Source organism: Notamacropus eugenii, chromosome 1 (assembly GCF_028372415.1).
Source record: "Notamacropus eugenii isolate mMacEug1 chromosome 1, mMacEug1.pri_v2, whole genome shotgun sequence".
Classification (NCBI taxonomy): Eukaryota; Metazoa; Chordata; class Mammalia; order Diprotodontia; family Macropodidae; genus Notamacropus; species Notamacropus eugenii.
Genome location: NC_092872.1, coordinates 549,406,997 through 549,423,613, shown reverse-complemented (window position 1 = coordinate 549,423,613; position 16,617 = coordinate 549,406,997). Strand labels below are relative to the sequence as shown.

Here is a 16,617-nt window from a genome sequence, read left to right as displayed (position 1 = left end):
TATCATAATTTGTTCAGTTATTCCCCTATTGATGAGCATCCCTTCAATTTCAAATTCTTTGCCACCACAAAATGAGCTGCTATAAATGTTTTTGTACATATAGGTCTTTTCCTTTTTAAAACAACTCTTTGGGATACAAACCTAGTAGGGCTGTTGCTGGGTATTTTATAGCCCTTTGGGCATAGTTCCAAATTGCTCTCCAGAATGGTTCAATCAATCTACAGCTTCACCAATAGTACTTTAGTGTCTCAATTTTCCCACATCCCCTCTGACATTTGTCATTTTCCCTTTCTGTCATATTAGTCTGATAGGTGTGGAGTGGTATCTCAGAGTTGTTTTAATTTGCATTCCTCTCTCAATAGTGATCTAGGCCATTTTTCATGTGATTGTAGATAGCTTTGATTTCTTCATCTGAAAACTACATGTTCATTCATATCCTTTGACCATTTATCAATTGAGGAATGACTGGTATTCTTATAAATTTGTCTCAGTTCTCTATATATTTGAAATTGAAGCCTTTATCAGAGAAACTTGCGTCAAAATTTTTTCCGCAGTTATGATTACAGTGTATTTCCCTCCATCCAATTTTTTCCCATTTATCGTTCTTTCTCTCTCTCCCTCTCTCCCTCTCTCTCTCTCTCTCTCATTTCACCCTGTCCTTTCTCAAAAGCATTTTCCTTCTGAGCACCACCTCCCTCAATTCATCCTCCCTTCCATCAGCCTCCTCCTTCTCTTATTCTCTTCTGCATCCCCCACCCTCACCCCCTTCTCTTATCCCCTTCCCTTCTTATTTCCCTGTAGGGTAAGATAAATTCTATACTCAACTGAGAGTGTATGTTATTCTGTCTTTGAGCCAATTCCAATGACAGTAAGGTTCAAGCATTGTCTATCTCCACCTGCCCCCATTTCTGCTCCACTGTGAGAGTTCTTTTGAGCCCCTTTTATGTGAGATAATTTATCCCATTCTACCTCTCTCTTCCCCCTTCCTCCTTCTTCCAGTGGATACCTCTTTCTCACTCCTTAATATTATTTTTTTAGATGTCATTCCATCATAGTCAACTCACACACATGCCCTCTCTCTATGTAATACTACTTCTAACTGCCCTAATGATAAAGTCCTTAGGAATTATAAATATCATCTTCACATGTGAGAATGTAAACTGTTTAATCTTATTAAATCCCTTATGACTTTTCTTTCCTGTTTACCTTTTTTGGTATCTTTCTCTTTTTTTGAGCTTTATAATTGTGTTACGTCTATTTTTTGATTTTTTGGTTCTTTTCATTGTTCTTTTCATTTATGTCATTGTAGTTCCCATGTATATTGTTTTCATGGCTCTGTTTACTTTACTTTTCTTCAGTTTGTATGGATCTTTCCATGATTCTCTATCTTTATCACATATATAATTTCTTTTCAAATGAGATATTTTTCTGATATCTTTCATTAATGAAACATTGTGCCAATCCCATTCCTCCTGAGGAGGTGTTTTGTTTATATTGCTGGTTAGATCTGATTAAGGTGGTTGGTCCATGGGTCTTTGGCACCGCAGGAACACTATGGCTTTCAGTACCAGTTCTGTGGTGAGTTCTATTTTGGTGGTGATGATAGAAACAAAGAATGAAAAGGGTGTTAGGAATGACTTAGGAATGAACCTAAGATCTCCTCTTCCAATTTAACCCCCTCATTTTCCAGATTAGGAAACTAAGGTCCATAGAAGTTAATACACATGGAGAAATAGAAATTTACTTTATCCTCTTCTGCCTCCTGTTCATGTTACTGTCCTCTAGTCATAAGGAGAAAGAACTCAGAAATATTTTCTTGGGTCTGTCCTGGTCAATAGAACCCCAAAACAGCTCTCATGACAGAAAAAAAATCCATAATGACCTTTCCTGTCTGAATTGTTTCTCCAAGTTTTGTGTCCCACAAAAGAGATCAATGTCATCTATCTCTAGAGCTCTCCACAATTTCAGGGAACATAAAGGCAGGTGAACTAGAGTTTATACCCCTTTCCCCCAAATGAAACCAAAGGGAGCTATGCACACAAATGTCAGAGATTTTTATCCAATCTCAGAGTTGGAAAGGATCTTAAAGAACACTGAGTTCAACTCCTTCATTTCAAAAGTGAGAAGACTTAAGGCCACAGAAAGAAAGTAGCACTTAGAGGTAGTATTTTGTAGTGGACAGAATGCTGGACCTAAAGTCAGATGAGCCCTGGATTTGAATCCTGCCTCTGACACAAACCGTGTGACCATGGATAAATCTATGTGACTTCTCTCAATCTTAGTTTCCTTGTCTGTAAAAGGAGGATAATTCTGTCTGGAGAACCTCTTTTTACAGGATTGATAGTAAAGATCAAATGAGACAATGTACGCAGAGCACCTCACAAGCCCTTTAAGTCAATGGCCAGTTATTACTGTTGTCCAAGATCAGGTAGCTAGGAATAGGAACTTAATGCTGCAATCAGCATGCAACTTCAGAGTATCATAAGGCCCAGGGATTTAAGAGTTGAAAGGGACCCTGGAAGCCAGCTAGTCCTTTTACAAATAGGAAAAATGAAAAAGGTTAAGTGATTTGTTCAGGATCACACTGAGTCCCTGACTTGTTTCCCATTTAGTGCACATGAAAAGTACTTCAATAATGCTATAAAGCACTCTGGTTCTCTTAGAATATGGTTGGAAAAGACAATCATTGTTACCAGCAAAACTGTGACACTATCTTGTATAGCCTACTTTCAATTGCTTTCCTGAGACTGTAATTGGAAGGCCCCCTACCCTAACTTGCTCACCTGAGATTCCTGGCTTATATTTGGTAGGTATATTGTAGAGAGGATTCTATAAGTTCTCACAAAACATCCCCTGCATTCTAGAATGTTGTAGGTTCTAGATTCAAGTTCACTATGGGTCAGTAGTTGGCAGACACTCCCCTTCTTCCCTTTTTTTTTTTAAATAGGAGCATTTGTTCTTCTCCAACCTTGTAATACTTCTCTAATAATCCAAGATCTTTCAAAGATCGCCAGTAGAAGCTGAGCTCTTTTGGCACCCTAGAATATAGCTCACATTAACCTACTGGCTTGTACTCACTATGGGCAATTAGATGTTTTTGGACTGGATCTTTTCTTATCTTTCATTTCCACTCCTTACTAATCATTTGGTTCTCACCTTTTCCAACCCAAAGATCATTCTCCTTGGCATGCAATAATTCTACCTTTTCAACTGCCGTTATTAGCATCCCATTTCCTTCATCCTCTATACCTCCAAGATCAATCCTCTCTTTTTGTCCTCCTTATCACTAACAATAGGGTTAAGACATTTCTTCTTGTTGTTAGCATGTGTTATCATCAGCCTCACCTCACTGGGGGATTTAATGCTCTTGAAACCATTCTTAAAGAACTATGCCATTTTAAAATATTCATCCATCATTACCTACACCTTTGTTTCTATGTATCTTTTTAAAAACTGAATTTTTGGAAGAGTTGCCTCCATAGCAACATTGATTTCATTAGTCAAATCCCCCCTTTTCATCTTTGTTGGATTAATTTCTATCTGTGTCTTTAGAATTTCATTCTTAAAGAGGTTTTCAACTCTTCTAGGTCAACTTTCTTGGCAAAATATTAGGTAAATAGATCTAACCAGTCTTTTCCATGGACCTTTTGACTTCCACTCTCCTCAAATCAGGGGTGTGTGTCATATCATATTTAACTTTTTTCCTTCTATCACAGACCCTTTGACAGTTCATTCTACCTAAAGGTTTCTATTATTGTTAGTTTAGCCATTTCTTTTGTATTCGTCCAAGGCCCTTATTTTGTAGATAAGGAAAGTGAGGTTTAACTGAGAGGTTAAGTTACTTGCCCATGGCCAAATCATGTCAACATCAGAGATGAACTATGAGCTCAGACCTTTGCCTGGCTCATGGTTTAGTATGTTTTCCACTGAACTTTTCTATAAGTGTTTCTACTTTCTATTTTAGTTGGGAAAACTCAGGCTCAGAGAGATAATTTTTGTTTGCCTTCAGAATTTCATTCTTGAGAGTCTTTCATCTCTCTCAGGCTAACTTTCTTTGCAAAATACTAGGCTACTAAATCTTAGTCTGAACCTGTTGACCCCTCCCCAATTTGAGTATGTAGAGGATATATGTCAGATTATACCTTTAACAGGTTGAATGGGATAAATGATTTACTTAAGGTCACACCTCCTAGTAGGTGTTAGAACCAGGATTTGAATACAATTATTCCTTCCACATCATGATTTTCCCCATCATGGTTTCAATATATCTCAGGTCAGCATAAGAAATTAAATGGGAATTTTTTTTGAGTTTTGCAGAAGCCTCAGATGACATGCAAAGGCCAACAGATGACACAGAGCCTATCACCAAATACTTAACCCAAGTTTTACATTTATTTGTAAATACCACATAAAAGAAAAAAAAATTACAAAAATTCAGACTTCTCTGTTATGAAGGGAGGGCCAAGAAATTTTATGGGGATTTCCCAGATTGTGGATTTGGAAGGGATAATTGTACGGGTCTCTCCTTATTCTAAATCTAATGAGTCCCTTTATTTCAACCAATAGTTACAAAGATGTAGAGGCATAGTGACTCCAGAAAAGTAGAACACGTCAGCAAAACAGAAGGATAATACATTTACCTTCAAGGTAATCATGGAAAGGTCAGGCTGGGAGGAAAAAACCCCGCTGCTTTTTAATTTTTAATTCTCTAGTACCAGTAGAAGAAGGCACAGTGAATGTATATTAGCCTTAAAAAAACAGAATTAATTCCCTTTGGTGACTTTTTCTGCAGTTGCTCATAAGATTTTTGAATTAAAAGGAAAAGTTTGCAAATGAAACAGCTTATGGAAGTTTTCAGTACTTGAATATCCTCCTTGATTGACTTGATAGGCCTTGGAATAAGGCACAAATGATGAGGACTGAAAGTGGGGGGTGGTGAGACCCCCACAAAGACCAGGGTACTGGGGCAGTCACCTGGAAGGAATTTGCAGACTCAAGCATTGTTGAGGTCAAGGTAAAGATTTATTACACTTTTTAGAGGGTAAGAGTTCTTAGGGAACCTGAAACCTTAAAGGGATATAGGTAAAATTTATATAGGATATTCCACAGTACAGCGTGTGCCAAATATGCTAACTAGGTATTTTGGGGTGGGAGTAGAGAGTGGTTAAGGAGTGGTCAGTTCTTAAAGGAACATGCACTTTTGGTATCTACTGTGCAGGTATTTTACCCAAAATTCATTGGGAAATAGGGGCTACCTGGAGGCATGATTTTAGGCCTGAAATGTCACTAAATCAACTAGTGGTCAAGACTGGCTCAGAAATACCAGGTTGCTCTCATGAATGTCTTGTTAGACAAGATAAATGTAAGGGAGTATACATATGTCTAAGTCTAGGATACATATAATTGGTTAGTGAGTAGTAAGTGTCCTTATGACCCAGTGCATAGCCAGTTCAGCCAGTACACAGCTGGATCAGACTAATAAGTTCTATAGGTGCAGCTGGCTGCTGTAGCAGGAAGGGAGATAACAGTTGTGGCTGTGGCAGACTGTGTCCTTGGGCTGGGGAGAAACTGTCTGGAATAGTGTTTTGAGGCTAGGAAGAAATGTGATTTTTAAAGAGAAATGTGATTTTAGAATTGGGGCCCAAACACATGTACCCAAGCACCCCATCACAAAGAGGTTAGAGATGGATACACCTTTAAAAGGAAGCATGTTCAGATGTTATAATGAAGGACATGGGGGGAGAGTGAATTTTCGAAAACATCTAAAAAGAACAAATAATAAAAACAGCAGCTAACATTTAATTTAATTTAACATAGTAACATGCCAAGCACTGTGCTAATCCCCTGATAATTAAAATCCTATAGTAAAACAACAACAACATGAAAATTGGCTAAGAGGCAAGATGAAACTTTGTGCTATGCTGGCAAGATTGTGGGACCTGGAGTAAGGAGACTTTATTGGTTTGTGTATTGGCTTTTATAATTACTAGCTTTGTCACCCTAGGAAAGTCACTGAACATATCTGAGCTTCAGTTTTCTCATTGGTAAAATAGGGATCATACCTCACAAAAGCTGTTAGGAAAGAACATTGCAAAACTTTACGTGCTATATAAATGTGCTATTGTTATTATGTGATTTCTATCATTCTATCATGCAGCCCTTAGGGAGAACAATCACAGAAGGTATATTGCTTAACCTGGGATCCATGGACCCCTGATAGATTAAAGGGGTCCATGAACTTGAATTGGGAAAAAGATTATGTATTTGTTTTTGCTAACCTCTAATTGAAATTTAGCATTTCCTTTGATTATGTATACAAACAAAAAAAGTTACAGTCAGAATGGGTTTGTAGGTTTCATCAGATTGCAAAAGGGATGGGTGACACACAAAGATTAAGGTTCCCTGGCATAGTGGACAGAGAACAGTAAACTGAGAATTAGGAGACCATGGTTCAAGTCCCCCTTCTGCCACTCACTAGCTACGTAACCTTGGGTAGATCGATTTTACCTGTTTCTACATCTGTTTCAAATGAAAGAGGTTAGGACTAGATGATCTTTAAGTATTGCACCTCTTATTAGACTAGGGGAAAAAATCCTTACTTTCTTTCTATCCTACGGAATATTATGACATTCTCAAAGTCTTTCTCAGTTGACTGATAAGTTTCCCTGCTTCAAAAGGAGAGACTTGTCTCTAACAAGTCAAATTCTTTTGGAATACAGAAGTCAGTCAACTAAGTAGCACCTGCAAGAAATGTGGTTGTTTTTTTTAAGCTTCAACTTTCTATTCACCAAAGCATTGGTATCTTCTCCAAACCTCTATTTGACTTAGGGTTAGAAAGTTCTTGTAACTTCAATTTAATGTGCTTCCCTTCAGATACATTTTAGGGATTTCCCTTTCATCAAACTGCTAAAGAAAGGGTCTAAGTGTAAAGATTCTTATTGGTCTTCCATGAAAAAGAATGGGAAGAGAGAAAGATATCATCTATCTCAATCACCTTTGTTTTAAATTCCTTCGTTTATTATTCAAATGTGTCCAGTAATCAGCTTTGAGTCATTCTATTTAATAAGAGCTCTTTCCTAGTTTACTCTTCTTAAAACCTTCCAAAGCATTCCAATTCCAATTCCAATGCAATGCAAATTTAACTTAGATTTTTCTTTTGAAGTGACAGAATGTATTTATGTAGCACAGAGTGTGCTTACATGCATTTGTCAATCTTATAAAGACTTCTACATTGGTGTTATGGTTAAGAATGCATAGAAGGTATGTAATCCTTGAACAGGTATTCACGATCATTGAATCATGGAGATTTTTAGAACTGGAAGGCTCCTTAGATTTGATTTTGTTCAATCAAACAAATCTGTACATGCTAACAATATGGAAGCCACAGTAGGGAATATAAGATATTGACCCTGCCTTCCAGGGGTTTATCATTTAGTTGGCAAGATGAGAAGTATGCATTCAGTCAAATCCCTGCATTTTACAAATGAAGAGCTGGGGGAGTTACATAATGGAAATGATGGGGTGCTTGGGGACCTGTGCTTCGACCCCAATTCTAAAATCACATTTCTCCCTAACTTCAAAACCCTGTCTCAGTCAGTTTCTCCCCAGCCCAAGGACAGCCTGCCCTAGATCTCTCTTCCTGATACATTAACCTGCTGCACCTATAGAATTTATTAGTTTGAACGATCCATGTCCTGGCTGCATACTGGGTCGTAATGACATTTACTACTCATGGACCAATCATATGTATCCTTGACTTAGGATATCTATCTATCTATCTATCTTATCCAACAAGACATTGATGAGAGCAGTCTGGGTATTACTTAGTCCAGACCATAAGTTAATTTAGTGACCTTTCAGGTCTAAAACCACACCTCCATGTAGCCCCCACCTTGGGCTATTTCCTGATGAACTCTTGGTAAAATACCTGTGAAGTAGATACTAAATGTGCTTGTTCCTTTAAGAACTAACCACTCCTTAACCACTCCCTAATCCCGCCCTGAATTACCTAGTAAGCATACTTGGCACATTTTACTATGGAATAATCTATATAAACTTTAACTATATCCATCTAAGGTTGCAGGTTCTCTAAGAATTCTTGTCTGCTGAAACATATATCACCTTGACCTCAAGAATGCTTGAGTCCATGAATTCTTTTCCAGACACACCATGCAGGGAACTCCAGTCTTGGGGTTCCTCTATCTTTCCAGCCTTCATCAGAAAGATCACTGCATTTGGAATCAGAAGACCTAAATTCAAATCTAAATCTTCTACTCACTAACTGTGTAATGGTACCTCTGTTGCAGAGAGGGCAACTTCGATGAGTTGGCCATGTTGTTTAAATGCCAAATATGTTTCCCTAAAACACTATTTTATGGAGAACTCACACAAGGCAAATGCTCACATAGTGGTCAGAAGAAGTGATACGAGGACACTCTCAAGTTCTCTCTGAAGAACTTTTGAATCCATTGCATGACATAGGAGACACTGACACAGGACTGCCTAGCATGACATGCTCCTATCAAAGAAGGAGCTGTGCTCTATGAGCAATACAGAATTGCAGAAACTCAAAAGAAATGTGAGATTGCAAATTTAGAGACATCTCCTTTCCAAATGTTCATATGGACTATTTGTGAACAACCTGTGGTAGAGTCTTCTGAGCTCATATTGGTCTGATCAGCCACAGTCAGACATACTGTATTTTGACTCTAACATAGTGATATCATTTGCATCCTCTTTGAGAACAAAGGACAACAACCAGCTATATCTCTCAAGGCCTCAGCTTCCTCATCTGTGAAATAAGGGAGTTGGTTTGGATGGTCTCTAAAGTCCATTCCAGTTCTAAGATTCTATGCAGCTCTTCTGATGAATAACCATGTTTTTGTAGTTGAATGGAATTCATTGTGTGACTTTGAATGAATAATTTTTTACCTCACAGGGCCTCAGTTTCTTCAGCTATAAAATGAGACAAGATGATTTCTGCCTTGCATATCTCAAATTCTCCCATCTAAAATGATCTGCCTAAGTGAGTTGGAGAGGTAGGAGTTAAGCTCAGGTCTTCTGATGACAGGTCCAGAGCTTTTCCTATAATATCCTAATACTATCATCTTAAGATATCATAGATAGCTTGGTATAATGGAAAGAGAAGACCATGGTTCAAATCCAATTTCTGACACAAACTGGCTGTGTTACTTCCTGGGCAGGTCACATAACCTCTTATTGCTTTAGGCAACTAAGACTCTAAAGTTGCAGAGAAGGTGCCTACCTGCCCTTGGCAGAGGGAGTTTCCTTACCTGGGTTAGGCCTTCTCCTTATATTCTATTAGATAGGTCTTGTCAGTAGATCTTCTTTTGCCATGCTAACTTTGGCTTCCATAGATTCTAGTCCATCAGACCACATGGATCTGGGAGGAAGATTGACATATGCTTAATGGGTATTTGAAGATTGTTTCTCTGGATCTCACAGCACACTGTTAGGAATCAAGATACCCTCCTACTTGCCAAACACCTCTAACATTCATTCCCTCATTGGTATTTGTGTTCAAGTTTCCTCTGCTGTTGCTGGGGAAGCAAGTGACTGGGCATCTGGTAAAGTCAACTCCCACCACACCCTGCACAAAGCTTTCCTTATTCCCCCTTCTAACACAGCCAAGTTTGATTTTTTTTCCTTCTGAATAAGTGGTGGTTGTTAGCTGGTCCTGTGGTGTGAGGTAACCGCCTGCTGTGAGAACATGATGGGCATAGCCTCCATGAGGCTCCTTCAATGACACATAGTGATACCAGTGCTCAACCTTCAGAAACTGAAATCCTGATTGGGACAGTTGATGTTGACTCAATCGATCAAAAAGAATAGCTAACATTTAGATAGCACTTTAAGGCTGTCAGAGAATTTATTTTACTTATATTTTCTCTTCATATTTCTCTAAGGTAGGTACTATTATTCTTATGATTTTACAAATGAAGAAACTGAGGCTGAAGGAAGGTAAGTGACTTTCTCAGGTAGCTAGTAAATGTCTCAGGCAGGATTCAAACTCAAGTCTCCCTGACTCCAGAGCCAGTGCTCTCTCCATTAGGCCATCTAGCTGCCTCATCAATTCACATTAATACGCAAGCATGTGTTAAGCCCCTACTATGTGCAAGTTACTATACTAAGTACTACAGATGCAGACACAAAAGTGAAACTGTCCCTGACCTCATGTAGGATAGTTAACAACTTTTTTATTGGTCCTATTCAAAACCTCCTCCCCTTATTTGTGGAAAAAAGCCCAAACTTGGAGTCAGAGGACAAAAGTACAAATCTTGAAGGATTTGACTACTTCTTACTTGAATGGACTGGAGCAAGTCAGAACATCTCTTTTCTGAACCATACAATGAAGAGCTTAGAGTAGATGGTTATTAAGATCTCAATAATATAATACAATTTAATTTTTAAAAGCCAATTGTTTCCTCTTTTTTTTTTAGATGAAACAAGTCAATGTTTTCAGGCTTGGTTTCAAAGATATTCTCCGTGATAAAGAGTATAGCATTCATTCATTCAATTATCAAACACTTACTATGTGCAGAAGCACCACTGTGCTGGGCCATGGGAAGATATACACAAATTTCAGTAAGAAGCAGTCTCTGCTCTCGTGGACCTTATAAAAGGAGGGGTCAAAACGGATGCTAAGACATCCAACAAATTAAGCAAGGTTATTATATATGCAATATTAATATATGTTACATGTCATTATGTGTGTTGTATCCTAGTGTTTCAGTCAGATTCCTGGAGCCTGCTTGAGGCAATCCACTTGAAAAAAAATGAGTCTCCATTTGGTCCACAAGACCAAAATTCAACATGTGACATCATAGTAAGGGAAAGGATGTTGACTTAAAACAAAGGTCAGGCAAACAATACCATAGGGTTAAAACCAGGCAGCAAGTATTCATACCATCAATTTCCCCAAATTACCACCTCCCAAACATCCAGGGAGTCGAGGCTGGGAGTCCAATCTCTCTGTCCTCCCTGCCCCATCTCTATCACAGCAGGAGAAGGGGCCCATTAAAGGTTCACTCACAAGAAGATGCTAGGACCTTAGAGTATATGCAGCAAGTGGTATTTACCTTCCTTTTGCGCTTCTCAGAACAACAACCAGAAAAGCACAGTGGAGACTGATGCTGCCTCTTCTCAGTACAGTAACAACACACTTTTGGAGTTGAAGACCTTTTGCTTTGCTTCCACTTTTGCTTCACCTATTCTGCCATGAATTTAGATGCAGCTGAAAGAAACCTTCTTGACTCTGCATCCATCTTCTCCTTGACTCTAGCTTCTGATCCTGTACTTGAAACTGTTTCTTATCTCTTCTACAAGACTCATCCCACCTCCATCAATGACCAAAGATGCTTCTCACCTATCTGAGTTCCCATAGCTTGGCTAACACCATCAAGCCAGCATCTAAGTATCCCAGGATTTATGGACAAACTGAAACAGAGATGGAAGCGTGTCCACTAATGACAGAGGAGATCTTTGCTGCCCCCATTACTCGGGACAAATGGATCCGAGGGTTACAAAACAAAGTGTTTTGTGAGGTGTGAGGAGAAAGGGCTTTAAGGGATGGGTAGGAATTCAGCTGATCAAGAGAGATATATGGAGGATATTATAGGCAGAGGGTGATGGCAAAGGTGGGAGGTGGGAAAACAATGTATTCTCGGGGTACAGAATATATTCCTGGTTTGACTGAACCATAGAGATTACAGAGGGGAATAATTTGAGATAAATCTAGAAAAGTGGGGTGACACCAATATGGAAGGCCTTGAATATCAGGCAAATAATTCCGTTCTCCACAGTAAACTATTTGAAGGTATGGGACCAGTTCTTAATTTATCTCTATATTCCTAGGACCTTTATTTTCCAAGTAGCTTTAACAAATGTTGGTTAAATTGTATTGCATTTTTAGGGGACCAATTCAATTCAATTCAAGCAAGGTAAATATTAAAGTGCTCTATTATGTGCAAGGCATGAGAAGCCATAATGGATAGAGAGAACTGACCTCAGGTCCAGGATCACCTGGGTTCAAGTTCTTCCTTTGACGCACTGGCCATATGATCTTGGACTAGTCGTCTAACTTCTCAGTGCACCCAGATAACTCTCTAAGACTCTGAAGTTGTGGAGAAAGTACTTAGTGTAGAGGGGGACCTTAGTGGCCTGCTATAGTGGAGAGATGGATTTTTAGGCAGAAGATGAAGTTTGAATCCCAGTTTGGCCACTGAATAGTTGTATGATCAAGGGTAAGTCACTTAACCCCAGTGAGCCTCAGTTTCCTCCTTTATAAAATGAAGGGGTTGGATTGGATGAATCCTACAGTCCTTTCTACTTCTAGTTCCTATGAAATTAGAATATAAACTCTTTGAAGGCAGGTGCTGTTTTATTTTTGTTTTTGTAATCCTAGGGCTTAATACAGTACCTTGCACATATAAGACACTTAATGTTGAATTGAATTGAATGAAGGGGTGGGGTGAGGTCTAGAATGAACAGTGACAATTAGTAAGTTCTTACCTCACAATACTTTCCATTTCTAAAGGGCAGCAAGGCTATGAAGGAAATTGAGGCTAAAAGACAGAAAGGAGCTGGCCTTCATCTCTGAATCCAAGGGGCTAGTGTTCTTTTATACCTGGAGGTCTCTCAGCATTTCATATAACACCATGCACACAGCCACTTTTATCTTCTCTCAAACAGCCCTTCTGGGGCATAGGTATCCCTCAGGTCAGTGAGGGCCCCTTCTCAGAGCATACTCAGAGGGCTCTGCCTACTACCTGCCCCAGGGGGAGCTTTAGGGAACCTGCTTTCAGAAATCCAAGTTGACATGGAACAGAAGGGCCAGGTTTTCCTCTGGAAGGCATGTGCAAATACTCTATAACACTTTCCAGTTCACTTGTACTCTGTGGCGAAGAAAAAGTCTTTTGGTTGGCTGCTGAGGCAGAAATAAGAGTAGATACAAAAGACTTCTGTTGAAAAACTTTCTTTCCTTCCTGATGGCCATTAGATTAGGGTTGGGTTGGGGATAACTCTGAGTTCTGGAGCGCTGGTAGGTTACTAGTTTTTTTTCCCTCCCACCACTCAGTTCCTGAGCACATGGCCTCCTAGGTAAACTCTTATCTGCATGGGAACACCTCTTGTTGGTGTTTTCTATCCTTTGGTACAGGGCCTTATAAGATCTGGAAAGGGAAAAAGAGTCACTAAGTCCTGGGGCTGAGCTTGGGAAAGATCCAAGCATGAGGAGCGGCCTGCTTGACCCATGCCAGTGGTGGAGTAAGCTGGCAGCTGAGAAATTCCATGCAAGCAAGGGATCAACCTGTTTTATCAGTTATGAAACACCTGGAATTTAACTTGTTTGTGGGAAGAATGTCTTTAGATCCTACTTTTAAGTTTGAGCCCACTGTCCCCAGGGACCAAAAATGTAGAAGCAAGCATGTATCCTGGTTCAGAGGAGCTTTTTGTATTTTAGTTTTTACTATATATAACTTTTCAGTAAATATCCCTTTGCAAAAGCTAACTGATGTCTACTGGTTATTTAATATCAAGAAATAAATTAATTAAATTTATTATGAGGAGCACTAATCACTACTATTGATGATAGTGAGGAGATATTAAATGGCACTAGCCAACTATATAATGGGTAGAATACTCTAGAACTGGGCCTCAACTTATAGCATTAGAAAAAAACCTCATAACCAAATCTTTGGGTTCCTCCTAGAATCCTGAGGAAAGTGTAAGTAGCAAGTTCATACTTACTAGTAATGCCTCATGGAGAATAAGTCTAAAAGTTCATTTTCACTCCATGTATATTTTGTTGTCTCCTAATAAAAACCCCATCCTAGACACAAGTTTTGTTCAGGAGGCCATGTGCTCATGGGTTAACCTCATGGGAGGAAGGATACCTGCCCTCCTCAGTCCCCTTGCCCCCAGCCTTTTAGATTACAGTCAACTTTATGCTAAGTGATGCCAGTGGTGCAGTGGATAGAGCACCAGTGCAGGAGTCAGGAGGACCTGAGTTCAAATCTCACCTCAGACACTTGACACTCACTAGCTATGTGACCTTGGACAAGTCACGTAACCCCAAATGACTCATCCTAGGTCATCTCCAGTCATCCTAATGAATATCTGGTCACTGGATTTAGATGGCTCTGGAGAAGTGAGGCTGGTAACCTTCACAGCCCTCCTTCACTCAAAACAAAGTCAAGTGCAAGTCTTGTCATTATTTTTCTGAAGGCATGGTCTTCTTTGGCAATGAAAGACGAACACACACACACAAGTGGTGCCAGTAGAGAAAGGAAAGAATGAGTTTCTCTACTGGGATACTTGCAGGCTTTTTTGTAAGCACATTCAGTTAGGGTCCAGTCAACCAAAAGACCTTTTCTTCACTGTACAGTAAGCAGGCAGAAAACATTCAAGTATGCCCTGGGAGAGTTGGACCTGTCTATCCTAGGTTCATACTGATACATGGCTTTCCAGAAGTTGGTTCCACAGGGCTTCATTTGGGCTTGCAGCAAGTGGAACCCCCTGCACATCCTAGACCCTAATTGGCTAGACTCACTGTTACTACACTCTTTAACTATTTATTAGAGGCCTTTCACATTTTAGGTGAGATCATCTCAAAGCTATAAGCAGCCTATTAATCTTCTCTTTATGACCTAATTCATATCTTATAGGATCACTGTAGTACCATGGGTGGGGTTCAGTAGATCCTTAATATAAATGCTTTTTGATTGGTTGATTAGAAAATGACCTTGGAGAGGAAAGGGTTAATCATCTATTTATAGACTGTTAGAATTGGTAGGGTCTTTAGAACATAAAACATAGAAAGTTAGACCCACATGGGACCTTACAACACAGAACAGAAAATGTTAGAGCTTAAAAGGTTCTTGGAGATTATCTAGTCCAAGAATCCTCTTTTGTCAAGGAAGAGAAATTCTTCCTTCCCCAGATCCTTCCACTCATCACTTCCTGACTAGGATATTTCAAGACTTTGGGATCTGGAGAGTGGAGGACCAGGGGACAATCTTTGGTCCATTTTCTGTCATCTGTGTTCCTGCCTCTCAGAATTTTTCCTAAGGAAAAAAGGTGGAGATGGTTTTTTTTTCCTATGAATCAAAAAAAAATAAAAATAAACAGAAGTGATAATTATTTTCTACCAGTTGGAGGTTATCTCAATCATTGGGTATTGTGGATTCTGAATTTTAAAAGTGCAAAAGGAGTCAAGAGTTGGTGCCATGCCCTCATTTTACAAAGGAGGAAACTTAGACCCAGACAAACTTGCTTCCAGGGGTCTGGTAAGGGCCTGAGTGGGTGGGTGGGTGGGGTGTTCTATTAAAATATGACCTCAGGAAATTTTCCCTGATTTTTAATAATGATGAACATAACTAGCATCTAACAGTTTAAACTTTGCAAAACACTTCACTCTTGGGAACAGAGTGATGGGGCAGTGGGTGGGGTGGTAGTGTTGATTAAATGGGAAATTAGTCTCCAGCAGAAATGTCTACCCCTTTCATCTGGAATAGAACTGTGGCAGAGTGGGTCATAGGCTTAGAAGGTTGTAAGGGATCTTTGAGGTCACACATGCATGCCCCTCCCCATTTTACAGATGAGGGAACTGAGATCCAGGGAGATTAAGTGAGTTGCCCAAAGTCACCCAAGTTAGTAAATGGATTCAAATCCAGTTCTCAGACTCCAGAGATCCAGTGCTCTTTCCACTGTAGGGATCCAAAATGTGGAAGAGCAACAAGAGAATGAAGACGCAGAAAAGGAGAAGGAGGCTGAAGATGAAGAAAAGAAGGTGGAAGAAAATAAAGAGGAGCAGGAAGAAAAGGAAAAGAAACAGGAAGCGAGGGAGGAAAAGAGAGAAAGTAGAGCAAAATGAGGAGGAAGAGGAGGAAAAGGAAGATGATGAGGAGGAGGGGGAAGAGGAACAAGATGAGGAAGAGGAAGAGGAAGAAGAAAAAGAAGAGGAAGGGGAAGAGGAGGAGGAGGAAGAGGAGGAAGAGGAGGAGGAAGCAGAAAAAGAGAAAGAGGAAGGGGGAGGAGGAGGTATCCAGCAGAAAGAAGAGTCAGCTTTTGTTTTCCCAAAACTTATCAGCAAGGATGACTTAACCCATCCCTCCAGTTGGATATCTACTCTACTTTAAAAAGTGCTTCAGTAAAAGGAAATCTCACAATATTTATTGGTCAATCTGTGCCACAGTTTAAAAAGTCTCTTGGTTAAAATTTTGTTCTTAAATCCAAATTCTCTTTCATGGTTAAGTCCATCCTTATTCTTCAGCACGAGTCCTCGTCCTCCTTAAGACTGTCCTTTATATGCTAAAAGACACAGAATCCACCATTCTTTCATATTTGCAACCCTTAAGTCATGTGTATTATTTTCTGCATTCCCCAGGGTTACCCCTCATTTTTTTTTGTGGTACAAAATTTAAAGGATTACTCACTGAATGTGGTGGGGGATTATTGAATGCTTCCTAATTTAGAACTAACAGAACCTCAGAGGCTACTCTAATCTAAACCCCTTATTTTACAGTTGTGGAAATTGAGGCCTAGGAAGGTTAAATGACTTGCTTTGAGAGGTAAGATTTGAACCCAGGTCTTATGATT

The 16,617-nt window shown here is 39.5% G+C and overlaps 1 protein-coding gene across 2 annotated transcripts; it reads left to right on the top strand.

The window, feature by feature from the left end:
* Positions 1-8,616: 8,616 nt before the first annotated feature.
* On the top strand, positions 8,617-16,265 carry LOC140520356 (uncharacterized). Of its 2 annotated transcripts, none has more exons than XR_011972472.1 (2): positions 8,617-11,836; positions 15,732-16,265. XR_011972472.1 is itself a non-coding variant. In XM_072634248.1 (2 exons), exons 1-2 carry the CDS (start codon positions 11,376-11,378, stop codon positions 16,155-16,157), a joined length of 615 nt encoding a protein of 204 aa, XP_072490349.1. In that variant the 5' UTR covers positions 10,782-11,375; the 3' UTR covers positions 16,158-16,265. The 2 variants fall into 2 exon arrangements, 1 of the variants encoding a protein (XP_072490349.1); XM_072634248.1 differs by having other exon boundaries at positions 10,782-11,564.
* The last annotated feature ends 352 nt before the right edge of the window (positions 16,266-16,617 follow it).

Excerpts from the sequence above, each read along its gene's own strand:
- LOC140520356 (XM_072634248.1), top strand. The coding sequence starts at position 11,376 with ATGCTTCTCACCTATCTGAGTTCCCATAGCTTGGCTAACACCATCAAG. Across the intron at positions 11,565-15,731 it reads AAAACAAAGTGTTTTGTGAG|GGATCCAAAATGTGGAAGAG; the intron begins GTGTGAGGAGAA and ends TTTCCACTGTAG.